General features: G+C 35.6%; 3 protein-coding genes across 3 annotated transcripts; 2 read left to right on the top strand and 1 right to left on the bottom strand.

Annotated features, from left to right (window-relative positions):
• Nucleotides 1-3,265: 3,265 nt before the first annotated feature.
• Nucleotides 3,266-3,730, top strand: LOC103949582 (transcription factor IBH1). The gene has a single exon (XM_009360702.3). It carries the CDS (start codon nucleotides 3,266-3,268, stop codon nucleotides 3,728-3,730), a length of 465 nt encoding a protein of 154 aa, XP_009358977.2.
• Nucleotides 3,731-7,853: 4,123 nt separating this feature from the next.
• Nucleotides 7,854-8,583, top strand: LOC103949581 (transcription factor IBH1-like). Its single transcript, XM_009360701.3, has one exon. The coding sequence runs from the start codon at nucleotides 7,998-8,000 to the stop codon at nucleotides 8,502-8,504; it is 507 nt and encodes a 168-aa protein (XP_009358976.2). The 5' UTR covers nucleotides 7,854-7,997; the 3' UTR covers nucleotides 8,505-8,583.
• A 3,093-nt stretch (nucleotides 8,584-11,676) lies between these two features.
• On the bottom strand, nucleotides 11,677-14,448 carry LOC103949579 (probable sodium/metabolite cotransporter BASS3, chloroplastic). The gene is made up of 5 exons (XM_009360700.3): nucleotides 13,872-14,448; nucleotides 13,376-13,471; nucleotides 12,954-13,260; nucleotides 12,612-12,859; nucleotides 11,677-12,224 (listed from the first exon to the last, which is right to left on the bottom strand). Exons 1-5 carry the CDS (start codon nucleotides 14,270-14,272, stop codon nucleotides 11,987-11,989), a joined length of 1,290 nt encoding a protein of 429 aa, XP_009358975.2. The 5' UTR covers nucleotides 14,273-14,448; the 3' UTR covers nucleotides 11,677-11,986.
• Between the last annotated feature and the right edge of the window lie 1,491 nt (nucleotides 14,449-15,939).

Genomic DNA, 15,939 nt, shown 5'->3' with positions numbered 1-15,939 from the left:
AACGAGAACGATTAAAAATCTTATTCGAAATTACAATTAAAATTATTTTGTATTATTTTATAAATAAAAAAATACTAATATTTTATTGCCTATTGCCAGGGCTATTGAAGTGTAACGGTGGAGATGCAAAGGCTACTGCCAGGGCTATTACTGTTCATTAAGAACAGTTATTGTTCATAAGGTGGATTAAATAGTGAATAGCCTAGGGGGATAACTCCAACGCTGGAGTTGCTCTTATAGTGAGGTAAGTGGATGGTACCACACTCTATTTAATTAATTATTTATTTCAAATGCCATAACCCATAAATTATCTTTCATTTTAAAGAAATATTTTTTTTTAACCCCAAGTTGTAAACATTCTCTTTGGAGGAAGAACATATATAATATATACATGAAAAATACTATGTATAATTTATCCTTATTTAAACATATAAAACCTAAATTGTTATTGTTATTTATTATCTTGCTTAAATATTTGCTATAGTCTTTGGCTGATGGGATTTTCAGAAGACCCAAAGGCCAAAACACAACTTTTCAACGTGTTGAGACTGGAGAGGGGATGTTGACCCAAAAAAGGACTTGAGAGGGGAAGAAAGCAAGCATCATGAGAGATTTTTCAGTGTAATCAGTATACGGAATAGTACATTATATGTTATTAAATAAATTATGAGATATATGTGCTAAAATGTTAATAACTTAAAAAATAAAATTTTCCACCATTCCTATTAAAACAAGTAATGTATCACTTATGTTCCCGTCATAACTAAAAATTTCTCATACATCACCAATTTCGGTCTTAATTTCTTGCTTTCTAACAGAGATTAGTATAATGCATCTTTCCATGTGGTTAGGAACATCACGCTTTTATTCCTTATCATGTTCACTCATAATATTTGGGGATTCTTTAAACCAAAATATGAAAACTAAACCACTTAATCCGATGACCAATTTCAGTAGCAAGGTAATAATCAATGCGAGTAAAAACTCTCTCTAGTGATCAATCCGGATATTAGCTTCGTATCTTGACCAATAAAGACATTCAAATCCCCATCTGGTGCTAGTTACCGCATCTAAACACTTTATCGTAATGGCATAAAGCAATAATGCTTATGCAATTTGATACGTGTTCAATTTCTATTGATTTTTCTTTCCATAGCAACTAACTATGTAACCCCTTAACATTATCGCTCTACTTCAAAAAAATACAGTTGAATCCCAATGTGATGCTAAAATGATATGAAGGGAATTATTCTCAAAACACCAATTAGAAAACCCCGAATCAACTAGCAAGTCGACACAATACAAATACCATCAACCGAAAGCAAACTGCAAATTACAAACTCTCACAGTGGGAGATTGTAAAATTGTGCAACAAACTCATGTTCAACTTCTACAACTTAATACTACTTAGAAGTTGGACAACAAAACTTCAACTACAAATAAAAAATTAAAAAAAATTAAAAAAAAAAAAAAAAATCTCAATGACCACGGGGGAGCCGTTGCGCCTTAGTCCGGTTGAGATGGGGTTGATCCACGAATTTAAGATTTGTAATTTGTACAACCCACTAAAAGAGAAATTTTGGACATATTATTTGATATTTGGAATTTTCGTTGCTAAAATTTTGATTCATCAATTTCATCTAATATCATTAGGTACGTGTTTTAAATTTGGCTTAATTGTAGCAATGATTATGAATTTTACTCCTAGTTTAGTTTTAGTTCATGAACTCTCATATTAGTTTTTAGTCCTTAAACTTAACAATGTGTTTATCAGTGATCCTTTTCACTAACGCCGTCTATTTTTCTGTTGAATTTGAGAGTATATTAGGAACTTCATCCCACATCACTAAAAATTTTGATTCATCAATTCCATCCAATACCATTACGTGTTTTAAATTTTAATCAACCGCACGAATATTAGGCTAACTAGATATCTCTAGGGTAGCAGCTGCATGATCACGGTCATATGGACCCTGATACATCTCATCACTTCATCACATGATCAACGGAAAACACTCGACCTCATACCGACAATATGAGTTTAAGTAAATACTCTCGTCATTCTATAATAGTGGTTCAGATAGCTAAATTGGTTAGAGCAATGACTAACGATCCTTTGTGTAAATGGTTCAAATCCACTTTTAAACGAGCAGAAGGTCCATATGAATCCATCTAACTGTTCACTACTTTTTTATTTTCTTCTAATTAGAATGCCCGTGACATACTGTAGGGTAAATTAAAATGCTCCACTACTGAAGCTATAAATCGGGCTTAAATATAGATTAAAGTGACCGTGACATCATTTGGTGTCGGCCGCCGGCCATCGTTGTCATCTGAAACCACCACTAGCTAATAATTAGTTAGTAACTACCATCACCATGGACTATCATGTCATTGGCTTATAGAGCCAAGAGGAGACAAATTCGAATATAATACCATGAGTTGGTTGTAAACATCAAATTAAGGAGAAAGATGTATAAGAAAACCAGATGAAAAGAGAAAAATTGAAGGCCCCATACAAGTGGGTAAATGGAACCATGTGCGCTCATATGCTGGTTGGTCCTTTGTAGCCCCACGGAGCCCCCTTTTCACCTCCAAAACTCTATGTTGAAAACGAAAGAAGCTACAAACCTATTATTCAATTTCATTCGCTTTCCTAGATAAACAACTTTGATTTGTATACGGAATACAGCTGCATAGTGTTATCTTTACACACATAAAGGAAATATAATTTATATTAAATTCATCTAAATTATAAAAAATATAAAAAAAAGCAGTAGATTTAAGAGAAATACATATTCATTACTCACAAAGGTAATTCATCACTTGCCCATATTTAATCGATAATAATATTATATTATTATATTAAAGGTTTATTCTCTAAGTCTCCTTCTTCTTTACACCTCCCATTTTCAATATTCTCTTTCGCAATCTTATTTCTTTTTCTTTCTCCTATTCTCATTTTCCCTCTCATCTTCTCTCTTCCTTAAATTGCCTTTCACATAATCTCTCTCTAGGTCTGCTGTTGTTTGGGGTATAGTTTTGGAGGAGAGACTGTGTTGTCAGAGCACACCATTTAAATTCTCTCCTCTTTGTCCTGGTGGCTTGTGAGCAAACTGGACCCTTTTTGTCAGAAGAAAATCTGTTATCTTGTTCATTTGTCTCTATTTCCTCCTAAAAATTCACCTCTTTCTATTTTCAAGTACCCCCAACTCAACTGTCTAAACAAACCCTTTTTTTTTTTTCCACAAACATATATAGACCCATGAATTCTCCTAACCCTAATTCATTGAAATCTAGGTTCACTAAAGGGTTCGTGAAAGCCCTAATCAGAATAAACAAAAACCACCCCAGATCAGCATCATCATCAATATCGTCTTCCCCGAGAGAGATCCGGCGGCGATATCATAAAATCAAGACTGCTTCTTATGCATCCATGGCTTGTGCTGTAGGGAGAAGAAGAGCATGGAGTAGGGCGCTGCTCTGGAAGATCCGAAACCAAGCGTGCAACGGTGGCGTTGTAAGGAGATCAATTGGCAGTCGCTCTCACTACTCCATGAAGAAAAGAGTTGAGCAGAACAAGGTAAATGAGCTGCGGAAGGTCGTACCTGGCGGTGAAGGCATGGATACTTGGAGCTTGTTGGAGGAGACTGCTCATTACATGAAGTGCCTTACCACACAGGTAAAGGTGATGAGGACAATTGTGGAAATTCACTCTACTACTACTTGAGTGATCTCTTGATTCATAATATATATGATATAAAGAATTATGTTGGTAACAATTACAGGAAAAAAAGTACAAAAAAAAAAAATATGTATAATTATGCACTCTCTGGTTGGTATATATAGATCTCAAAACATGAAATAAAATAAAGTGAACAAGGAGATTGATACTATATAGAACTTTGATCTGTAAATTACTGGGAGATGTGATATTGTTAATAGAGAAATCTATATATTTTATGTGTGTGTATGTGTATGTATAATATGTGACCGGTGTGCTTTTACTTGTAACTAATTGTATTAAGTTTTATAATCTTCAGTTCTGAAATTTTGATCAGCTTCTTAAATAAATATGCATTTTTCTTCTCACAAACAATCAACATAGATCTTAGAAAAAATGTGATGCATACACCAATTTCTTTTTATTTTAAGAAAAGAAAGAGGATATGCAGGAAATTGGCTGTCCGGTTAATCATCTGATCCCATATATCCTTTTATCGTATATAACTACCATGACCCGTGATTTGCTTTTTCCAGTTATTCAACCTTTTAGATATGTCCAAAAGTAGTCACAGAGTTAATGTTCACTGTGTAGATATTTGCAACTCACGTCTTTCTTGTGGATAATATTCATCTAATTTACTAAACTGAAAATAAAGAAAGAAAAACAAAACCATAAAAAGCTTATATGTGCATGGCTTATGGTGCTTATCAGAGTACTGATGAGTAGGGTGCAGTTCAAGTGATGAGTAGGGTACAGTTCAAGCCTAACAAAATATACTCGGGCCAGTATATATGGGGTTGTAGAAAACTAGAAATATAACGTTTTGAAGAAATTTTAAAGTACGTAGTACCAGAGTATTCTAAATACGGCGACTTTTTGTTGTTAAATTCTTGGTTAAGCATTCAATAATTAAAATATAACGGTTACAATTCTCAGTGGTGTAGGATTCACTGGAGCTTAATAGAATTTTCCCATTTTGAAATATTACACTCAAGTTTTGTTTAGTACGGATAAGATGAGGAGGCTTTGGTGATTATTGTACATCAGTTGGATTTGGCTACATATTATTGTCGGCTATGGGGATAATATGTCGTACCGAATCTGCAGGTGTGCTTGCAATAGTTAGGATGTACATGTGGAATTGTTTCTTGGATTTAATTGTATGTATGCATTTAGATTTAAGAATTTCTTGCCTTGTAACTAAGGACATTTTGTTTGGGGTTATAGCTAGAGCCTAGAGGTCTCGCATATGTAATAAGTGTTCGATCAGGAGGCCAGTATTTAGCGGACCTAGAAGACTTGGTTAACTTGATTATTTGTTTAGAGGTACTTTCTGGTGTGAAATACATTATGCATTGTGTACTTGAGATTTCGAGTTTGATTTGTGTTGATAGGGATTGGTTTAAGTATCAGATGGTGCTACTAAGCAATATATAGGATTCAGGGACACGTTTTGGACACACATTTTGACACACGTTTTTTGGGATTCATTCCGTAATGTATTTTAATAATCCAACCATCTATCTTTTATGTTTTACCTCGAGGATCATATCTATCTATGTATTTCGCCTGGTCTTTGTTGTTTCAGTTTTCGGTTTAAATCATTTGACTTTGATATTGCTTTTTAAGATCAGCAACCTCTACCAATTATCGACAAAATGTAAAATATATTGTAGGGTTTCGGTTATTGTTCTGGATAAACCTTCATGTTCACCAAATAATTGAATATAAACCTGCAGAACAGGTTCACTATATTTAATTTCTCCTCCATGGCTACATGTCAGGTTTATTAACTCTTCAAATAATTGGTTATGTAGAACCTAAAATACATGTTCTCCACAAATCAACTAATTTGCAAAACCGGTTTTCTAGAACTTGTAACCTGCAAAAGAGGTCCGTTAATTGAAATGGCCATTTTCTCTGTCTTTCTCTTTTTATTGTTCTAGTTTTTGGTTTTATATAACCAAATAAAGAGGTTCATTCATTACATGAACATTCCTTTAAGCAGGTTTACTCTACCAACTAGATTTCCTTCAAGACTTTCTAAAGAGTTTTCGGATTTCGAAATATCAAACCTGCAGTGCAGGTTTAAAACACGATCAGATACGAAGTTGGGCTTCACTAAACATTGTTCGGATTTCTAAATTATTTACTTATTTATATTCCCTAGCGCCCAGCAGGACCAGCACAAAGTACAAAAATAAAATCGAAATCTTGTACCGTATATATATATCCATGCAAAACTAATCTATGCAGTATGTCAACCTAATGCATTTTCTTCTGTTGTTGCATGTCTGCAGAGAAAGTAAAAAGTCATTACACACACACACACACACAAGTGAAACATATATAAAAATAAAATAAAATCGTATGACGAGGATGCACACACCAAATACTGAGTCAGCCAGTGGTCCAAACAATTCTAGTTAATTAATTAATTTAGAGCTTAATGAGGATGCACACACCAAACACTGAGTCAGCCTGCATATTAGTGGTCCAGACAATTCTATTAATTAATTAATTTAGAGGTAGGCACATGCTGATCCAACTTACTTTGAAAATAGCAAGCCTAATTATGAGTTAGTTAAATAGTCTAATTCTAGAACTTTGGTGAAGATTAAGTATAGGAAAAAATGGGCCCACCCATGTTCTTATTTTGCTACTGATTAAGTGCAGTAGTGGATTCTTTTGGTTGAAGACCTCCAATCAAGCGTGCGTTTTGGCATGCATGCATATCTCTCAGTTTGAAGAGAAGTAATTTAAAATTATCCGTTGAAAAAAAAAATTGCCCTATCAAGGTATTAACATCACTTTCAAGGGGAACTAAAAACTACATATATTTTCTTCATTCTCCAAGATTATGTAATAGAAAGATCGATGCATGCTGGGGTTGAAGTGGTATGCACTGTCAGTAGTTTTTATTGTGCAACGGTAACCTTCTTACTTACATAACGATCTTATAAGATTCATGCTGTAATTTTCCTACATTCGTGCAAGACTTATTTAATTTTTTTCCTGCAACTGATCCTTATTGGAGCCATAAACATGCGCATTTGGGGGTTTGGAGAACTTTTGGAGCCATGTGATCCTTCAACACACCACCCTGCCTTTATACCAATGAAAAATGAAAATGTCTTTCTTCTTCTTTGTACAATATATACTAGTACATTGAGAGAGAAAAATATCGCATATTCGATTTTACATGCTTAGGGTACGTGAATATTTTGTAAATACTTGGCTACAAGCTCTTAGTATGATATGTTTAACTTGTATGTTGGAAGTAGTTAAATGTTTTAGATTCAGCATTTTGAGTCAAAAGATCATGGAAACTCAAAATAAAAACTAAATATATATACCAATTGAGAATTTGAACTCTATAACACTGCATATTGAGATATGGTAATATCGCATATTAGACTTCCAAGTATAAGAGTGAATATTTTAAAACACTTCAAAGCATAAAAACTAACATAAACATCAGTAAGGAATTTGAACTCATAACAGTTTTCCTGATGACAGGACGTAGTTTGATCTTGTTTACTAGAACATGGCATGATCGTCACCCCATCCCCAGCCTCTGCCTTCACCATTTGGTCACTAGTGACCAGAAAATACAAATTTAAAATATTGCAAAGTTGTCGTAAGTATTTACACAACGATTCACTAGGAAAGATTCATATAAAAAGAACAAAGAGAGGAAATGAGAAATTAAGGCCCCACAATTAATCTAAGTGGGTATTGCAACCATGTGCTCTCATATGGTGGTTGGCCCCTTATAGCAACCCCACAAAACTCACTTTTCACCGCCTGCTACTGTTTACCAAAAAACAAAAACCCCAACTGCTAGCTAGAAGAAGCCCCAAAGAATAATTAATGCATTATTGTAGTGTCTTAAAGAATTTGATTCTTCTAAACAGTATGTAGTTCAACTGATTATGAACATTATTTTTTATATTTGAAGTTTCAAATTTAAAACTTCCTTCCAAATATCGATTGTATCATATAATAAAAAAAGTAGTACTATTCACAGATTTATTTTTATTTTTTATACATTATTTTTAATTTTCGACTTTTAAATAACATGAATTTAAAAAAATTAATAATGATAGGTGAAAAGTAAACATTTGTGTCAGAATTTGATTCTCCTTTTGTCCTTGTGAGTTGTGAGCATTGGGAACAAGAGGACCCTGTGTCAGAATAAAATTTATATATTTTCCATCTTTTAGTAGTCCTTTGGTCCATCCCTAAGAGCAAAACCCTATTCCACACCATGAATCCGAAGCGCTTGTCTTTGAGGTCTAAATATACCACTTTTGAATCTAGGTTCACAAAAGGTTTTCTTCAAGCCTTGCAGAGAATTAATAGGCAAAGATCTATATCATCATCAACAAATATACCTTCTCCTATGGAGATGTGTAGAAGATATTTGAGTGTTAAGAATGCTGCTGATGCTGCCATGGCCTCAGCAGTTGGGACTAGAAGAGCTTGGAGTAGCACTTTGCTTACGAAGATTAATCGAAGCCACAAGGGTTCGCAGATTTATAATTGTTCAGCCAGAAGAACTGACAATAGTAAGAAGAGGATGAAGATGAAGAAGTGTGATGATGAGGAAGAGATCGGTACTATTTGTGAGGCGGACGAGCTTCGGAAGTTCGTACCAGGTGGGGAAGCCATGGATATTTGCAGCTTGTTGGATGAGGCTGCGCATTACATAAAGTGTCTCAAGACTCAGGTAAAGGTGATGGAAAAGATTGCAGATATCTGTTCTGCTGTTTGATCAGCTATATATCATATGTTGTTAATAATTTTGGATTGATTTATATAATATATATATATAATAATTTTGGATTGATGTATATAATATATATATATATAATAATTTTGGATTGATTTATAATATATATATATATATATATATATATATATATATACAGTTTTAATCACACACATAAAATAGGCGACAATATATGGCCTGAAAAATAAATATTAATTAAATTGCATAGAAGCAAAGTAAAATGAAGAATAAAATTGTAATGCATCCATATAGCGTCAAATCTTTAAAGAGGTGTATATTTGTTGTGTGCATGTGTGTAGTGTCTCTCTCGTGAGGAGAGAGAGAGAGAGAGAGAGAGAGAGAGAGAGAGAGGGAGAAACGGAGACTCATATTTCTCCATCTAATTTAGGAAAGCTTTATCCACTTGTTTTATTAAGTAACAGACAGAGATATATATATATGAGGCTCCGCTTTAGTACATTACATATATATTACCCACATATGTTCTTTTTCTCCTCAATCTTGGATTGGTTGCCCTTGAAGATAAAGCTAATTCTTTGAATGTAGAATCACAAATTGGCATGCCATAACTTTAATAATTTCAGCAAACCAGAAAACATCGAGAGGCAAGTCGACAACTAACAAGGATAAATTTAAAAAATATTACCTACAAACAAGATCATGAAAATATTTGGTTTTTCAGTTACTTCCTTGGTGCAGTTCTACGAAAATATATATAATATGAGAATTATTTTTATTTTTATTTTATAATGGCTCTAGTTTCTTTTGCAAAGGTCAAGAACTAGCAACCAAAGCTTGCAGATCCAGTAGTTTAAAGCCTATGCAGGTTAACCAATTTCATTTGAGAAAAACCAAAGGCCACAAGAATATAATCTATAGACACCACTGAAGACTTCACTCCTCCTTTGTCCATATATAGCAAGAAATGAATGAAAAATGAAAGCGCAAATTTAATCTTAGCATTCTAAGCAAACACAATGCTACAAGTGAAATTTCACAGCAAGTATAGATGCTTCACGAAGCAAACACAAATCCTTTGTTCTATATATGTTTCTCTGAATAATATGTCAAACAGGACTTATTCGAATGCATCCCTAGTTATATACATCAACCGCCTATAATTTAAGGATCTTCTCTTCCTCGATCTCTAGGGTAGGAAATGCAATCTCTAATGTTGTCAAGCCCAGTGGCAAGCATAACCATCCGTTCAAACCCTAAATCAAAGCCGCTATGCTTAATAGTCCCAAAGCGCCGCAAGTCCAGGTACGATTGATAATCCTCAACGTGCCGTCCCATCTCCAGAATCCTACAATCCCACAAGAATTTGCAGATAATCGATCATGTCACTAATAAATAAAGACAAGATGAAAATGCATATGTACGTAGTACTCGTACGTTGTCATACCTTTCCTTTAGAACACCGTAACGCTCTTCCCTTGGGCTTCCACCGATCAACTATCCAACCTGAAAACATGAAAAACACAAACATTTTTACGTGCTGAAAAGATGCACGATGCCAATGTACGTGTACAGAATAGAACGCATTAAAATAAAAGGAAAAACCTTTCAGAGGAAAATGCCTTACTTTTGGGACGACGACATCCATAGCAAACACTGTCTCACCGTCTTCATTGAGGCTATAGAAGGCTTTGGTCTTTTTCGGATAGTTGTAAACAATAACCGGCTGCTTAAATTTCTCCCCGGTCAAGTATCTGCACGAAAGAAAAGGAAAAATCATTGAACTCACTTTAATCAGTATCATAAAAATACAAAACCAGCAAAGAAAAAATTGATGATATTGGACTACTGCATAGACAACATACCTTTCATGCTCATATGCCAAATCAATCCCCCATTCCACATGGTTCTCGAACTTCTGCACAGTTCATAACATCAGGCGCACAAGATTATAAAAACGTTAAACATATGCATGAAGCCCCTGTTGGAGCAATATTAGAAAATATGAAAAATAACAATATAATTCCAATGATAATAATCATAAAGAAATTCACGACATCAATTATATATGAGATTAATATAAACAACTAGAGAAAAAGTTAGAATAACTGACAAACTTGGAGATTGAGGCTTGCATAAATGCAATGTGCTAAAGATAGAATTTCGCCCCTACTCTTGTGCTTGTAGTTCGGTAGGCGTCCATCTCCCAGGATTCAACAATCTATAATCCGAAGTCAAAGCACTTCAATCTTTGAACTCTGACGAACTTTATATATTCCGTACTCTCAAGACACGACTCGGAATTTGACTCACAAAACATGAGAGAAACAAAGTGGGGAAACCCTATTTCTCAAGAGTAAAATTAACTCTAATTTTCTATCTTTAATACCAATGGTTTCATGGGTTTAAATAGAATCCAATTTCTACTTATTAAAGAGATGTAACTTTTCATCTATAAGTATACATCACTTATCAAGGAATACACCTAAACAATATAACATTTCCAAGAAATTGGTTAACAATATTTTTCATTCAATTATTAAAATTATATATTACAATATATAATTTCCAACAGCCCCTGCTTCCGGCCCTCGCTACTCCGTCACTCAGATAAACAGATAGTTTGCTACTAATTATTAAGTGAGCAAATATATATCTAGAAGGTTAAGTTTTTTGTTTTCATGGATGCCGGATTGATGTCACTTCCGCTATGTTTTGTTTCTCTATATCTAGAAGGTTAAGTTAGTTGTATATATAAACAAAGGAAAAAGGTCTTATTTGCTGTCCCAATGGCATTTGTTAATCAATGTGTCATCGAACTAGCGACAGACGAGCTAAGCATCCTTGTAAGCAAAAGACAGACCAACTAAGCATTCTTGTAAGTAAAAGATAGACCAGCTAAGCGTCCAAGTAAGCAAAAGATTGACCAGCTTAGAGTTTTATGTTAAAAACCGAAAGGATTGCTTTGCCGTTAGATTGAGAAAGAGGCCTTTACTGGTTTTTGTCAATTTTATAAGGAATAGTCCGTGACTCGAGAGTGTTGCAAACAGCAAACTCTTACCATGCACAAGATCAATACTAACAAGCATCATTCCGTAGTCAGCCCATAAAAAGGTCTTATCTATGTTGGGACTGATGGGCTTATTAGCCAAAGCCTTTGAAAATCCCGATGAGCTTCAGAGAGAGAGAGAGAGGATGACATTTGTATACCTTTATCATTACTTACAAAGTAACAACATGAATATACACATGATAGTATAAAAAGCTTTACAACTTTACAATTCTAGCCTAAAGTATGTTTTCTTGCCGTCTATTTTCGATTCCCAATCCTCCCTGTATGCAGTAGTTGCTTTCCAAACCAGTTAAGGTGGTTCAACATGACCGTCGGGATCATCTCTTTTATTGTACCGTCCTTGTAATGTTCTGCGTTAGTAACCCCGACCATCAGTGTGTACTAAATTAGCATTATATATGCCCCGTGAGTTCCCTGATTGTTGTTTTCATTGCTACGCCTTCATTGGAGAACCTGTTTGAGGCGTTAGTAGGGACAGCAGGTCTCTGATTCGAGAGCCGGTGCCCCAGAAAGATGCAAGAAACAGGCCCATGATGGCCATGGCAACAACTGAACATGCTGGAGGAACGGCCTGGCTGCTCCCAAGGAACTGGCTTGCAAGGAGCCCTGCCAAAGTGGAACTCTGCATTCCTGTGCACAAGGAAAGTGTCCTACTAACTTCTTCTTCTTGCCTGTGGTGACAACAATAACATTATATATACGGGAACATGAGGATATAAAAATGCTCCTGACTTCGGCTTTAAAATTTCTTAGAACCAAGTGAGCTTAATGACTCTCCTAGAAACTATCAACAGACAAGTTTTCATAGATACTTGCTATTTGAGACCGGGGATGCAACGATCAAACATGTAAGTTATTAGCAAGATCATCAAGGGTGAAAGATAAACACCTATGGAAGATCCACTGAAACATGAAGAATCAAAGTGAAAAACAAGGGCAACGGCAACAAAGGTTGCTAATTCTCATATTATACCGACGGCTCACAGTTCTTCCTCACAGTGGACAAGACATGACTTCCAAGCATGAACTTTAACATTCTATGACAAAGGAACATTTACCTCAAACCTGGAGTTTTGGATACCCAGTATCCAAGTGTAAAGGCCACAGCGTGAAATGCTATGACTGGAAATATCAACCGGAAACCCTCTACAGATAGAATTTGACTCCGGTTAATTGCAAGAGGACTACCAATGCACAATGAAGTGCAAATCATAGCAACAACTGGCATCACTGGTTGAAGGAAATTGACAACTGGTTTTGCGTAAGTATTGAGCACAAGACCAATTGTGACCGGAACAAGAACCACCTAACATGTAAAATAACAATGTCAATGAAATGTACATTAAGCATCAATAATAGAAGCAGAGCTAAATCACCTGTATCACTAAACTCCCAGTTACCTGCAATATTGACTTTGACATGGCAACAGCATCAACCGGAACAACAGAACCGATTAAAAGGCCAGTTAGTAAAGGCGTTAAGATCACGGAAGCAATGGTGGTGGTGCTGGTGAGGAGAATGCTCAAGGCCACATCTCCTTTGCTCAAGAAACTAGCATAGCTAGACAGCTGAGCCCCTGCAACACAAGCGGTGAGAACAAAGCCAGCGTAGAACACCCTCGGCACGCCAAATGCGTTTGCAATTAGTACCCCAAGTAGCGGTTTCAGCACATACTGCGCGATAAACCCAACAGAGAGTGGTAAAGGTCTGCAACAGATGAGAAGTAAAGAGTATTGGAAGCACACTCAAAACCTCACTGACAGATTAGGATAAATAAATGACAGTAAGAAGAATATATACACAATGCTGAACAAAATATTACCTTTTGAATGCAAGAGCAAAATCATCAACCGAAAGTTTGATTCCAATTGACAGCATGATCCCACCAAGAGCAGGGGCATATAAATCCTTGGATACCCTGTATTAATTTTGAGTTAATACATTGCTAAACTAAATTAACAAAAAATTAGTCTCTCATGTGCCTATAATCAAACACATGCAAGCAGTCCCAGCTCATGAGCTTTAAAATTTTCCTAAACCAAAATCTCTGAAGTTAAGAGTTGACTAAAATGATCCAGGATTAAAGATTACGACTTTAGCCTAATCTATACGAAGGGGTATCCACAAATAGTATTAATTTATAAATTTAATCCTTAATTATCCCAGCAAAAACAAAGTATCCATATATAAAATAAGCCAACTTGGACTGGACTTGCTATAAACTAAAAACAAAAGCAGAATCCCAGTTGCTAATTCCACAAGAACTCGACGTGCGACCATTCAAAACCCAATCAAAATTCAAGAAAACCAGAACTTACCAAGTGAACGTTGACGGCTGAGCCAGAGCAGCAATGGCGGTAGCAGCAACGACGAAAGGAAGCATTGCAGATAAGACCTGAGACGACGAGCCGTCTGAAGCCCCTTTGGATATTTGAGCTGATGGGTTTATCCCAAACGACAGCATCGACGCGTTGCCTTCCCTCCTTTGCGACCCGACTCTGCCGACAAACGGTGACGTCGAGCAAGCTCTTATCGACAGAGAAACCCCATTTCCGAATACCCTTTTGGAGAAATGACTGGAGGAAGACGAAGAGGAGGAAAAGAGAGAGCTTTGGGTGTGGTAATTCGGGTTTGCAAAGAGTATTGAGGCTGCGGTGGCGGGTGTGAGAGAAAGGAAGGGTCTTGAGGTTATTGGATAGGAGATGGGAGCGGTGGACATGGCAATGGGTCGGCGGTGAAAGGGGGTTTCTCCGCCGGATAACAGCTGTTTCCGGCGAGGAATTGGGTGGTGTTGGGAAGAGATGAAGTGATAGACTGAATGGATTTTCTTTCTATAAAATTCGATTGGAAAAACAGAGAGAAGAAAGGTCGGAGTGTTTTGCTGCGTCAGACAGAGTTGCTAGTTTTGTATGGGTCTCTGAAAGTGGGTTGCTGTTTTGGATCGCAGAAATGGACGGTCCCGATGGGATAACGTGGCGGGTCCAAAAGATGGGAAATTTGATTTAATTTTTGCAGAAATACCCTTTGGTTTTGTTGTAATTATAAAGACTGTCTGCGATCTTTCTACATTTTCCGGTAGGGGACCAGCGTTCTATTGTTTTATGAGTTTTAACATGCGTCTCTTTCAATTCCAACTATAACTACACCATGATTACAATCAAACAAAAGAAAAAGGATAACAATGTTGAATATGACTGCACTAACATGATTCGATGCTATAGAATACTGCACTAACATGATTAGATGCTATAGAATACTGCTTTAAGGGGTGAGTGGTCAAAAGAACTTGTTATATATGTTCAAATCAATTAATGTAAAATGTAGAAGCACCAAAGTGTTCAAGAATTTCTCATTTTCGGTGCAGGATGAAGTTTGCATGTCACTTTGGCTGGTTGTTTTTGACTACTACCTTGCATAAGTTTCTTTCAAATATTTTGTCAAGCATCTCGATAATAGTGATATTTAGAGAAAATATTTGAGAAATCTTGAATAAAGGTAACTGGATACACTGACTCGAATGTGAATATATCAGTAAATAAAAATTTAATACATACATGCATGATTTGGGAATGGTTAGGTTTTCATTAAGGATAATGTTCAGGGGACCACAATTTTAAATCAAATTTGCAAACCAAATAATGTGTCACAATAAGAAACAAGTACGTTAATCGACACTTAATTAATAATCCAATTATTTACAACCACATCTGCAACTTTGGTTTTAAAAATTGGGTAATGCTAGGGAGACTAAATTTATGAATGCGCACATTTATAAACACTTAAGTAGTAATCCAATTATCAACTTCTACATAATTTTGTTTGCAAATTTTGTTTACAAATTTAGTCTTCCTAGCTTCCATATAATTTAGTTTGCAAATTTTATTTACAAATTTAATCTTCTTAGCATTACCCTTTCATTAAATCAAATACATTTATTAGAAATTTACATGACATAATGTTATTGTAATTAGTTCTTGAATTGCAAGTTAACAAACAATACGTGATTAGTGTAAAGTTGTAAACCTATCAGTATATTGGATAGGACTTGAAACCTTTTTGTTTTTGTTACGTTGGCAATTGGTACAGGGGAAGTTTTGGAAATCATGAAACTATATAGAAAGATTTGTAACAAACCAAAAAAGCAAACACTAGTGCTGAAACAAAAGCACACACCAAGAGCCAAGAGTGGCATCTGAAATTGGACAAAGAAGCATGCAAATCCGACAACGGTCTTCTGAAATCTCACTGCCATCAAGGGCTTGCATGTTCATGCATCGCAACTAACTCTACATAACATGGCCACGTTCGGTTTCGTTTTCCTAAGAATTTCAGGTTTGGAAAGCTGCGTGATTGTTCCTTCTAAAACTCAAAATTGTAACGTGACCA

The sequence above is a fragment of a genome, unplaced genomic scaffold, assembly GCF_019419815.1.
Source record: "Pyrus x bretschneideri cultivar Hongxiangsu unplaced genomic scaffold, Pyrus_bretschneideri_v1 Contig10, whole genome shotgun sequence".
Classification (NCBI taxonomy): Eukaryota; Viridiplantae; Streptophyta; class Magnoliopsida; order Rosales; family Rosaceae; genus Pyrus; species Pyrus x bretschneideri.
Note: the sequence above shows the minus strand (reverse complement) of the source record. Positions and strands in the feature narration are given on the sequence as shown.